We start from the raw sequence: 12,303 nt of genomic DNA on the forward strand, positions 1-12,303 counted from the left end.
CTCCTGTTCCTACCCACGCACGCACGTACCTACCTACCTGCGCGCGCGCGCGCGGCGTGGGAGCTCTGTACTTTCGTATCTCTGTGTTCCCCTCTGTGTACTTTGGTTCCCGCCCTCGCTCACCTTTCCCTTTCCCCCATTGGAGGAAAGCGACCGCCAATTCCTCGGGAGGCGCGTCCTCCTCAGGTTGTCATGGCGACCACAGAACGCCTTCCCGGCGCTGAGGGCTAAAGCGATGGCGGCGCTGCTGGGGGGCTCCGTGTCCCCCCGGGGACTGGCCCGCTCGGTGGCCCACAGGCTGTAAGGAGTGTGTATGTGTGTGCGCGCGCTTCAGTGGCTGGGGAACGGGGGCAGAAATGTAATTCGTAATTATGTGTGTGTGTGTGTGTGTGTGTGTGTGTGTATATATATATATATATATATATATATATATATATATATATATATATCTGTGTGTGTGTGTGTGCGCGCGCGCGCGCGCGCGCTTTAATTCTATTAATCTGTAATTGCTTGTTAATGGGTCCACAACCCCCCAATGTTTTTCACTGCTGTTATTTTATCGGTAAGCCTCCTTGAGTCCCTGTCAGGGGGAAAAAGGCAGAATATAGATGCATTATTGTTCTTATATTAATAATATATACCTATGACACCAGCAACATACATAATTATACAGTATGTTTTCTGTAATCTGCCTTGTGGGTTTTTCTCTAGAGTCAAGCAGTATATAAATTTAATTAATAAATACAAAAGAACTTTGACATGACCGTAACAGTACAGATTAATATGTTTATTTATTATTACACTTACATGCCACCCTTTCTACAAAGAGCTCAAGAGGTAGCATACATCCTTATTTCTTTCATTTTTCCTCACAGTGACCCTGTGAGGTAGATTAGGCTGACAGGCAGCGACTGGTCCAAAGTCACACGGTGAGCTTCATAGCCAAATGGGGATTTGAACCCTGGTCTCTCGGCGCTCTAACCACTGTGCCACACTGGGTCTCATCATCACTCCCATAATGAGAGTGAAAACCCACAAGCACACTAAACACATCCACTTAGCAGTGACCATCAGGGACTGATCAATGTTAATTTTAAATTATTATTAATGTTTTTTAAATTAAGATCTAGCAACCCTAGTTATAAAGCCACACAGCACAAGATTGAACAGACATTTGGCTTGCAGTATACTGCTGTCTGATCTTATAAAATATGTTCAGGGCAATGGCCCCATCCTCATTCCCTACTACCTAGACAGGTAATTCACAGCACTGTCATATGTAAATGGAACTTATGCCTAGGTAAGTATGTGTAGGATTGCTGCCTTGGAGATCTGCCCTTTCCATCCTGCTTGGCAACGCTTCAACCATCATCTCAGGCCAATACGTGATCTTTAAATGCTAAATTTGTACTGCAAAACTAGACAGGAATGTAGAAGCATCTTGACACTCCCAAACTCTTCACGATAGCTTTGTGATTTTGAATGTTATGATGGCAAAGGGAGCAGCATAGCCAGATGGCAATTATGCTTTTTTAAAAAAAATAAGGAAAAAATGTGTTTTTCCTCATTTAGAAAGTATTATGTTGATGTACAAAGAAAAGAAGATTCCTTCGATTCATCTGGAGTCATCCATGATGAGACTGAAAGTTTGCATTTGGTAAATATTTGTTAACGTATGTGTGGGTTTCAAAATCACATCTGTTGCACACAATGAAGGCTGGTACATTAGGGAAAGTATTATAGTATTTTAATATTCTTTTGGAAGCCGCCCAGAGTGGCTGGGGAAGCCCAGCCAGATGAGCGGGGTATAAATAATAAATTATTATTATTATTATTATTATTATTATTATTATTATTATTATTATTATTAAAGGGGGGCACTGGCCCACTAACCTCAGCCAGCTCCCCACCTTCCTATCTTCTCACTTGCAACTAGGCTTGGGGGTGGCAATCCAAGCATGAAGGGAGTTTAAGTCCAACATCTGGAGGGTACTATTCTAGCACTAATTAGCCCACCAGAAACTACCTTCTGCCTACTCCTGTTGTAACTTATCATGTGGTGGCTGATTGTTAGCCTCTTCCCATTTGGTCTTTGCTGGGTTGTTATGCTGCATCTGGCCTTGATGGTGATTATCATGGTAGCAAACTTGATCCTCGTGCCTTGCCATCCTAGCCATGTCCATCTGGATGGGTTGCCCCCGCCACTCTATCCTATATGGATGTAGTCCCACTGAGTTCAATGGGATTTACCGTATATCCAAACGTGTGTTTAGGATTGCAGCCCAAATTTATAGATTTTGAGTGGTATTTGCAATACCAGTGAGATGCATTGGATTTTTTTCTTTTTTATGATTGAGTATTTTAACATTTGCATATAGAAAAGTGGGTTTTTAATGTTGAATACGCACACACAAAAACTAGTTTTGTGTACTGTAGATTTGAGCCTATTAGCTTTCTTGTAGAGTTTCTCAAGATTCCCCAATCTAAATAGTTTTCTAAGAATCTTCATTTTTACTGGTCTTGCAGCATCCAGCATTTTTGATGAAGCAGAAGGAAAACCGGGAGCTGGAACATAATTTTGCTGAGATTAAATTGGAAGCATCCTTACGTGCCTTTATGGGGAGCACTGAAGAATGCAACAGAAAATTGCAGAAAAGCCCAGAAAAGCAAAAGGATTTGGAAAAGCTTATTAAAAAGATGGCACAAGTAATATTTAGAATCACTCTTCTCTATTTCTTTATGCATACCACCTTTTTAATACATATCATTTCATGTTTGGGGAATCATCTGCCATGTATGGTGGTAGAGCCATCATATGGGAAATAGCAATGTGTATCCAGCCAGTGGGTGTGTTCACACATAATAAGTTCAAAGCACTAGTTTTGGTGTATAAAGCCCTATACAGTGGTGCCTCGCAAGACGAAAGTAATTCGTTCCACAAGTCTTTTCGTCTTGCGATGTTTTTCGTCTTGCGAAGCACGGTCCATCGCAACTGCGCCTCTTCAAGCGGCTTTAAGAAAAAAGCGCAAGACGTTTTCGTCTTGCGAAGCAAGCCCATAGGGAAATTCGTCTAGCGAAGCAACGCAAAACCGAAAAACCCTTTCGTCTAGCGAGTTTTTCGTCTTGCGAGGCATTCGTCTTGCGGGGCACCACTGTACAGCCTATGACCAAGATACCTGAAAGATCATCTCTCTCCTTATATACCCAATTGGTCACTGTGCTCTGCAGATACAATTTTTTCACAAGTTCTGTTCCGCACAAGATAGGAATCCAACCTTCAGTGCCATGGTACTTGCGCTTTTGAATTCCCCTGTCTTTGTTGTCCCCTACTGAAGACCTTCCTCTTCCCACAAACCTTTTAAGCCAAGAACTTTTCCAGCCATCATCTATACAGTGGTGCCCCGCAAGACGAATGCCTCGCAAGACGAAAAACTTGCTAGACGAAAGGGTTTTTCGTTTTTTGAGCTGCTTCGCAAGACGATTTTCCCTATGGGCTTGCAGTTACAGTGCAACTGGGTGGTTTTCTAGGCTCCCAAAGCATCTAGCGTTTTGACTTGCATTAGACAAGTTAGTAACATCGTCTGCATCTTTATTTGTAGGATTACATACCTGATAGAACAAATGAGGGCAAAGCAAAAAGTACAAAAAGGTAAAACCTATTGCTGTCTAATTGTTGCCTAATGGTCAGCAGAAGCTCTTGCTGCCCCGCTGATTGCTAGAATGCTATAATGCAAATGTACACCCAAGAACAATCTCAAATTATTTTCTCCCTGAAATTATAGTAGTTGAGTGTATGAAAGAAAACCTATTGCATTAACACACTCAACCACCCCACTGCAGCTGCCACACATGTGCTGTGTCTTTGAGCTACTGACAGTGGATTTGGGGTTCACACAACCACAGCTGCTGGTTGAACCAAACTGGGATGCTCTGGATGCAGCCCCTGCTTGTACAAAATGGCAGCTGGATCCTATGGTTTTGTCATTTTGAGATGACAGTGTATAATTGTGTCCAGTCTTTCCTGTTGAAAGCTGTTGGTCTTGCAGTCAGGCACCTGGCATGCTTGGGTAAATACTGGGAATCCCCAACACTAATGTCAGGATTTTTAATTTAACGGGGGCCGAGATTTAGGATTCAGTACTGAAGAGAGAAGCACAGGCTTAGGTGTTGTAGAAATAGTCACTCTCATTCCCAACCGATTCCTCTGAATGTAGCAATGCTATATTGGGGGCCGCAGGCATTTGGGGGAAATAGGCAGGGAATGCAGACCTGCCTTGCCCAGTACTGTGGCTAGCTGGCCACTTGCCCACCCATAGTGCCAGCTGGGGACAGCACTGAGCAGAGTTATGAGCTGCATACACAGATTCTACAGCTTTGCCACCTTTATTACGCTGCCCCCAACATACACACATCAGGGGAAAGACCATCATATTTAAGCCAGTGGCGTCAGGGAAGGGGTGTAGCTCAGTGATAGAGCATCTGATTTGCATGCAGAAGGTATCCTGGGTTCACTTCCAGCATCTCCAGGTATGGCTGGGAGAGATCCATGCCAGAAACCCTGGGGAGCTGCTGCCAGTTAGTGTAGACAGTACTCAGATAGATGGACCAATGGTCTGATTCAGCATAAGGCAGATTCCTATGTCCCTGTCAGGGAGTTTGCACATGTGAAGGCTCACAGCTCCATTCAGCACCTCTCCAGAGCCACCACTTGTAAGCAAGTGAGCAGCCAGCAGCTCCAGCAGTGAGTTTGTGTATGAGATCCCCAGCTCTGTTCAGATGTGCCACCATCATCTTAGCTAGGCACGCACCCCCAGCAGCCCAGGACCCCCAAAACTTGGAGCTGGGCCTGCTTGTTGTAAATATTAGCATTTTCTTGGCATTAATTAACTGTACCTTTGTTTTTCATCAGGCAGGAAAATCTGCAGACTACTCCCTCCAGACTACATATAACTACTACTCCATGTATGGCACCAGAAGTACGGAGACTCATTTCATCGGCTTCCAAGCTAATCGTGGCTGCTGTGTGTATCAAGTCACGCTCTTTCACTCATTTACAAAATTGTTAAGCATTTCCCCTAAAATCTGTCACTGTTCCTTTATGCTCTTTACGTACGGAAAGAAGTCAGCTGACTTTTTAGCTATCTAGCAAACATCTCCCAGCAATAATTCTGTTACTGTTTTACTTCTAGAGTTGAGAGTAGACAGCTTTTGTGAACACATCTCTCTGTCAAACTCAACGGATAAAAAACATATTTCTCAAGAATTTATGTTGAGTCTCTCTCTCTCCAGACTTCTGAAGCCTCTCCAAGAGAAATGGGAACAATTCAAGAAAGCTTTTCAACCTCAAAGAGAAAAGAAGCAAAAAACATTCAAAGTTTGGACAGTGGCAGCAAGGCAGGTCTTTCCTCCACACATTCTCACAAAAATGAAGCAAGAAGGTACGGCAGCATGGTGGCATGCCAGTTGGCATCTTGAAAGAAACCTTTGCCCCAAATTCCATACAGTCAAACCCAGAGATGGGAGGATTTGTCCATTTCTACCAGTTCCTCATTTTTCCAAACTTAAATTTTGTTATTCACATCTTGCAGCAATTTGCTAATTTATTTTATTTTTAAATCCTCGTGAAAACTCACCAGCATTCTAGTGCAAATTTATCCTAAAAAACATATTTCACATGACTAATGTGCAGTTTTGCAAGCAATTTCCCCTAATATAGTGCATGTTTTTATCACTAATACCTCTATTTTTATCCACATTTTGGTAAACTGTGGTTAGCTGGAGAAATGCACCCCATAATAGGGTTGAGTGCAGATTTTAAAGGATGGCTGTGTTTTGGTTTGCATATCGTGCTTTAAATGTACACTGAATCAAATGTCTCCTCCATCCCTAGACTAACCATTTCACATGCCCGATGATGCTTCCTATCCTCCTGAGATTCCATCTTCTTTCTTTCTGTTTGCTTTTTGTCTTTCAGAAAAGTATTCCCACCTCCTCCTTTCCCTTGCAGCTGATGGATCAGTTTTCTCTGGGCACCTAATTGCCCTGGCATCTCCTCCTTTTAGCAGTGGACGAGCCATCTCTGGGATTGTTAGGCTTTTTCATTGAGGTGACATGATGAAGGGATCCTACAGTTTTATTAGTGTTGATATTTGCTCATTTCTGTGGGGTTAAGGTAAAGGTCCAGTCGCGGACGACTCTGGGGTTGCACGCTCATCTTGCTCTATAGGCCGAGGGAGCCGGCGTTTGTCCTAAGACAGCTTCCAGGTCATGTGGCCAGCATGACTAAACCGCTTCTGGCGAATCAGAGCAGTGCACAGAAACACCGTTTACCTTTCCGCCAGAGCGGTACCTACTTATCTACTTGCACTTTGACTTGCTAGGTGGGCAGCAGCTGGGACCAAGCAACGGGAGCTCACCCCGTCACGGGGATTCGAACTGCCGACCTTCTGATCGGCAAGCCCTGCACTCTGTGGTTTAGATCACAGTGCCACCCACGTCCCTAATCCACCTGTGAGGTTAGAATGCTAGATTTTCCTTTGACTCTGATGAAGATCTTGTGTCAACTTTGTGCAACACAAGCATCCCCCTTCACACCTAAAGTTGACCTTCCAGCACTGTTGGGATGAGTGGGGGCACTGTGGCATTATCTTGTGTGTGAGAGAGAGGAGGAATGATGCAAGAATGTGGGGTGCCCTTGACACAAGTCCATTGGCTGCCTTTGTGTGTTGGGGAAGGGGGAATGATTGGTTGGGCTATGGTGGTGTTTCTAAAGATACCAAGGATGTATCTGATACTTTTAAGCATCTTTTTAATATATTCTGGTTATGAGTTTCTCCCCCTCCTGGGCTGAATATCATTGGATATGCGGCCATTACACCAGAATAGCAGTGGCTTATTTCTGGCCTCAGTGTAATGTGAATATAGGATTGCTTCTTTTTGTTGGGATGCACCTTTGATCTTCTAATTTATTTCCTGCCTTCTCAGGAAGTCATTCTCAAAAAATGTGAATAGGATTTTACAATGTTTTCATTTTCTGGTGTCTTTCAGGATTAAACGAAACCGTGAAGGGAAAAAATGGAAAGAGGCGAAGAGATCATCTGAAACTTCAAGCACTTCCAACAACTCCAAGAAATCTAACAGGCCTTTTTTGAAAATTCCCCCTATACCAAGCAATATAAGCTCAGATGATAGGAGGTCCGTAGCTCTATATTTGCAAACTGGACAAAACGAAGCATTTAGGAAAGGTATACTTAGAAGCAGAACCTCCTCAGCAATGTCTGAACACCAAGATAAGCAGTCAAATGCTCGATGGAAGAACTTTTCACCCACTCAGCAATTTGCAGAGAATTCTGCTGGACCTTCCAATAAACCACTTAAAATCAAAAGGCAAAAGTCATCTCTCAGACCCACTGAAACAGTCCCAAAAGTTAAGAGCTCTCCAGCAAGCAAATTTTTGAATACAAGACCAATCCAGAGTTCCAGGAGTAATCAAGAAGAAAAAAGACGCAACACAAAATATTCTGCAAAATCAACCGCTGAAGTGATAAGTATCCAGAGTTTAATGTCCATAGAAAAGACTCAGAAGCAATATGATCCCACGCCGATTTCTGGGTGGTTTCTTAAAGGGCAAGGCAATCAAATACACAGCCAAGGTGATCAGAAAAGCAAGCTTGTGGAAAACTCTGAAAGTGACTGGCCTCAAAATGAGCAAAAGTGGTGTGATTTAGTATCAAGGAACCCTGAATGCCGCCAGGTTCATTTCCAAACACTTCAAGAGGAGTCCATTCCTGCTTGGGAACACCCTTCTTTGGAAAGTTGTAGCTGGCAAAACCTAAGAAGCCCTGAAGATGCAACTCAGTCAATTGCCACCAACAAAGTATCCACTGGGATTGTGACAGGTCTTCAAGAGGATCAGAACAATGACCATATCCCCGTGGTCCAGCGTGAATCGCATTTTCTGTATCAAGTGTGCCAGGAAATGGATGAAGATGTACCACCAAGTTTAAGTATGAATAGGTCTCTGACTAGAGATGGAAATGTCAGAAACCAAAGTACACACCATCTTTTAGACCAGCTCTTCTCTTCAGAGGAAGAAGGGTACAGCTATGCCATTGAGGACCCTGCCAGTACCACACAGATGCAGGATGTTACTTTAGGAGAGTCCCGGGATAAGCAAATGATGCCTCTCCCATCAGTGACACCAGGTGCTTGCAGGTGTTCAGAACTACTGAGTTACTGTGTGTGTCAAGCTCCTGAAAAGCAACGTCTGGGACCCCCTGTTAAAACCGCAACTATTTTAGAAAGACTGGAAAGTGAGCAGTCAGAAGAAGAATTCACCATTTCATCTGCCTCTAGCAGCCTGAGTGCCAGATCATTAACTGGCCTATGTGAACAGATGGTAAGGCATTTGAAGTTGTGCTTTAATGACTTCTACTTGGCTTCTGGAATGAGGTTCCCCATTACTTTTCAGCAAAATTGGAAGCTGCCTAATTAGGCCAAACCCATCTTTTAAAATTGGGCAGATCGGTTATGATTTATTGGGCAGCTCAAGAGGTGCTGAGCCAATCTGCCATTTGTCTCTTAGTAGTGCTGCGGCTCATTCTCTATCTTCATGTTCAAGTAGGTTTCGGGGAAAGAGCTTTCTGGTGCATCCTCACCTGTTCTGAGGAGTTTACCTGGTGGTGGTGGGTAGCCACACCACAGTCATCAACACTAGGTAGATCAGATCCACCATATAAATGTCCCTCAGTGAACTAGAGTGATGCTGCCTCAGGGGTATTTGATAGGTCTTGCTCAGGATGGGCAGAAGCAGAAGACACAGACAAATTCATTTCCACCATATGTTACTTGTCAAAGTGGACATCTGGGGTATGGGTCTCTTCATATTACATTGTACCATCTCAGCAGCCCCACATCATTATGAATAATACTTTTGTAACAGCCTGAAGTGCTTTTCAGTGATTACTGGCTCCAGGACAGGGGATGGGAAACCTGTGACCCTCAAGTTATCAATAGACTACAACTCCCATCATCCTTGACAATTGGTTATGCTGGCTGGGGCTGATGGGAGTTGTAGTCCAACAACAACTGGACGGCATGATGTTGGCAGCCCCTAGTCTATGACATAAGAGCTGGGCAGCATAAGCAGTAGATCTAATTATATTGATCTATGGCAGACACTGATGTAAACAGCTGCCTCCTGCAATTTTATAGAGTTTAAATAGATGGTGATTACTGTTCCCATTCAATCTTCTCTCTCCAGGGCTAAATATATGTTTGTCAACCTATTTATATGCACTAGAACAGTGCATCCCGTTTATTGTGAAAATTCATCCATGGTGCCTGTTTTTAAAGATTTTACCTCTGCTACAACATACGTACTTCATGTGAAAGAGACATACTTTCTGTGTGCACATATTTACACACACCTGGCTCTAGCTGTTAGATCTTGGGGGCTGTGTAAAATACAAATAGTTCCAGCGAGCCTGAAGTCTTCTTAACCCTGGGCCAGAAGATCTCCTCCATAGGAACTGCCCTGACATCTGAATTAGGGATAATCTAACATTTCCAACAGAAATCTATGTTATCTCCCTATTACCTAAATGTTACCTACATGTGCTTTTAATCCTAGAGCAGAAACAGCAAGAAGGAAAACAACACTGACCCTAGCATGGAACTTCTTGTTCAGAAACTTCGGAAGGTGACGCCAGAAGAGACCACCACATGTCAAGATAGGTTCCGTCAAGAAAGCAAAAAGCCAAGGTATGAAAACTTTTATTCTGTTGGCGAATGACAATTTTGAATTTTTAAAAATACGATACTCTAGTCTAGATGTTTCCAGGTGTGCTGTAACATCACGGTTTCATAGTTTGGCCAGAGAGATTATGCCTAGCAATAACCACCACCACTCTCCCGCCACCCACTTATATTCAACATATGGATGACTAATGAGTTAGCAGCCCTTTCTTGCCATTAACATCTGGCCATTCAGGCAGGGTAAAAGCAAAGGAAGAAGTAGAGACTGAATCTGCCATGGATGCTTTAGCTGATATTTCTGCTCTGCAGCTGGTTGGACTGGATGACCCTTGGGGTCCCTTCCAACTCAAAGTTTCTATGATTCGATGAATCCTGTACATGTGAGAAAGCACTTCATCCCCAAAGCTCTTAAGGTTGTCTGAAAGCTCATCCTCTTGTTCACATCTGTGCAGTATATCCACATTATTAAAGTGTGCAGAAAAGCATTATGTGGCTGATCCCACTTACAGATACCCTCCCCACGCATGTCTGCCAAAGCGCAGCTTACAGAATTCTGGAAAGCATGCTTGGACTGGCTTCTGGTGAATGCACTGGTTCAAGAGTAATGTTTGAATAACATGTGGTCTCATGTAGTTGTTTGTATGTGTGTTATTTGGTTCAGAGTGGAGTACCTTTAAGGCTTTTAAATACTTGGGATCTATGGCTAATTTTAGGGACGCAGGGCAGTACCAAACAAAACCCACCACCTTTTTTTTCCTGGGCAGTGATCAGATGGGAAGAGGAAGCATTCAGAAGGTCTTTTTAAAAGTGCTCCTTGCTGTGAAGGGTAGTAAGGTTACTTTTGTTGTGTCTCTCACGCCTGCAAATTAAGCTTAATGCTCAGTTTCGCTTCCTTAATCTCCACGTACCCTAACATTATGTTTCAGTTTTACTTCCTTGTTTGGGTGAAGAGTCTACAGAGCAAAGCAAGGGGAGTGGCTTTGGTCGGGTTTGATTTTCCTTTAGTTTAGTGCAAGGATGCTCCACCTTCTTTCACTGAATAACAGTTTTGCCAACTGAGCTACATCATAGCCTAGCCCATGGGTAGGCAAACTAAGGCCCAGGGGCCAAATCCGGCCCAATCGCCTTCTAAACCCAGCCCACGGATGGTCTGGGAATCGGCGTGTTTTTACATGAGTAGAATGTGTCCTTTTATTTAAATACATCTCTGGGTTATTTGTGGGGCCTGCCTGGTGTTTTTACATGAGCAGAATGTGTGCTTTTATTTAAAATGCATCTCTGGGTTATTTGTGGGGCATAGGAATTAGTTCTTTTTTCTTTTTCTTAATATAGTCCGGCCCCCCATAAGGTCTGAGGAACAATGGACCGGCCCCCTGCTGAAAAAGTTTGCTGACCCGTGGCCTAGCCAGTCATTTTCTCCCTGTCTAAGTCCATTTTGTAATCTTTGCTTTTTCTCCCTTCAGTTCTCCCACTGAGACGAGAAGAGACTTGGATCATGGAACTGAGGGTACCTGCGTCAATCAAATAGTTTATTTTTCTCACTTCCCCCAGTCATTTTAGTGCAGATCCCCAACTCCAAAAGAACCACATTAATTGTTGGCTCATTTCTTTCCTCGTCATAAAAAAAGGCATGGTAGCCACCACTCTTTTTTACCACTCTGCTTGTGATTGTTTAATGCATTATTCGCTATGTGCATGGAAATCAAATCAGTAGCATTTAGATCTCAAATGCATTTTTCTCCCAATGCCTCTCCAATTTCAGTGACTGTCTGCCCAGGCTGATGCTTGCGTCAGGTATGAATAGAGTGCCGTTTTATTTTTGTAATCTTGACAGCTGATAAAATCACCCACCTGAAACGAAAAAGCTGTTTCCACTGTGGGAATCTTCTTAAAAGATTGAAAGATGAACTGACCTCTAAACAAAACCTGCCCATAATCTCCAGAGACTCTTGAAATCAACGGGACTGAGCTCTGATTTTTTAAGACAGTTTAATCCCCAGTGTTGAAAGATTTTGAAATTGTTATTTTAAGAAGAGCCCTGCTGGATCAGAACAAAGGTCTGTATAGTCCCAGTAACCAACAGATGCCTCTCGTGAAGACTGCAAGAGGCACATGAGCAAAACAGCCCTCTCACAACCATTGTTTTCCAACAACTTGTACTCGGTGGCATGTTGCCTCTGAACCGGGAGGTTGCAGATTGCCATCACATCTAGAAACCACTGACAGCATTACCCTTTATGAATCTCCCTCCCTTTTAAAAAAACCATCTAAATGGATGACTCTCAACAGAAGCCAATCTGATAGTTCAACACTGCACTGTGTGAAGTTCTTCTTTTAAGACCGGTGGTTCTCAAGGGGTTTGGCAGGAAAGGATGGCAAGTACTGCGGGAAGATTCAAGGACAATCAAAGAAACATTTAAACATTTCAGAGTAGCATAGTAGAAAACTTATTTTTTTGGTGGTGGTGGTGGGGATATCTATCCATGTCTCTCTTCAAGAGCATTGGCTATTCTTCTACAGTGGTGCCTCGCAAGACAAAATTAATTC

At 43.3% G+C, this 12,303-nt stretch overlaps 1 protein-coding gene across 2 annotated transcripts; it reads left to right on the forward strand.

The window, feature by feature from the left end:
• The first annotated feature begins 24 nt into the window (after positions 1–24).
• Positions 25–12,271, forward strand: LOC308572931 (uncharacterized protein). Of its 2 annotated transcripts, none has more exons than XR_014001901.1 (9): positions 25–300; positions 1,573–1,657; positions 2,527–2,706; positions 3,600–3,649; positions 4,910–5,021; positions 5,290–5,438; positions 7,048–8,398; positions 9,637–9,762; positions 11,220–12,271. XR_014001901.1 is itself a non-coding variant. In XM_081169490.1 (9 exons), the coding sequence occupies exons 1-9, from the start codon at positions 236–238 to the stop codon at positions 11,314–11,316; spliced, it is 2,220 nt and encodes a 739-aa protein (XP_081025616.1). In that variant the 5' UTR covers positions 25–235; the 3' UTR covers positions 11,317–12,271. The 2 variants fall into 2 exon arrangements, 1 of the variants encoding a protein (XP_081025616.1); XM_081169490.1 differs by having other exon boundaries at positions 9,632–9,762.
• The last annotated feature ends 32 nt before the right edge of the window (positions 12,272–12,303 follow it).

Source organism: Podarcis bocagei, assembly GCF_964188305.1.
Source record: "Podarcis bocagei genome assembly, chromosome: 14".
Lineage (NCBI taxonomy): Eukaryota > Metazoa > Chordata > Lepidosauria > Squamata > Lacertidae > Podarcis > Podarcis bocagei.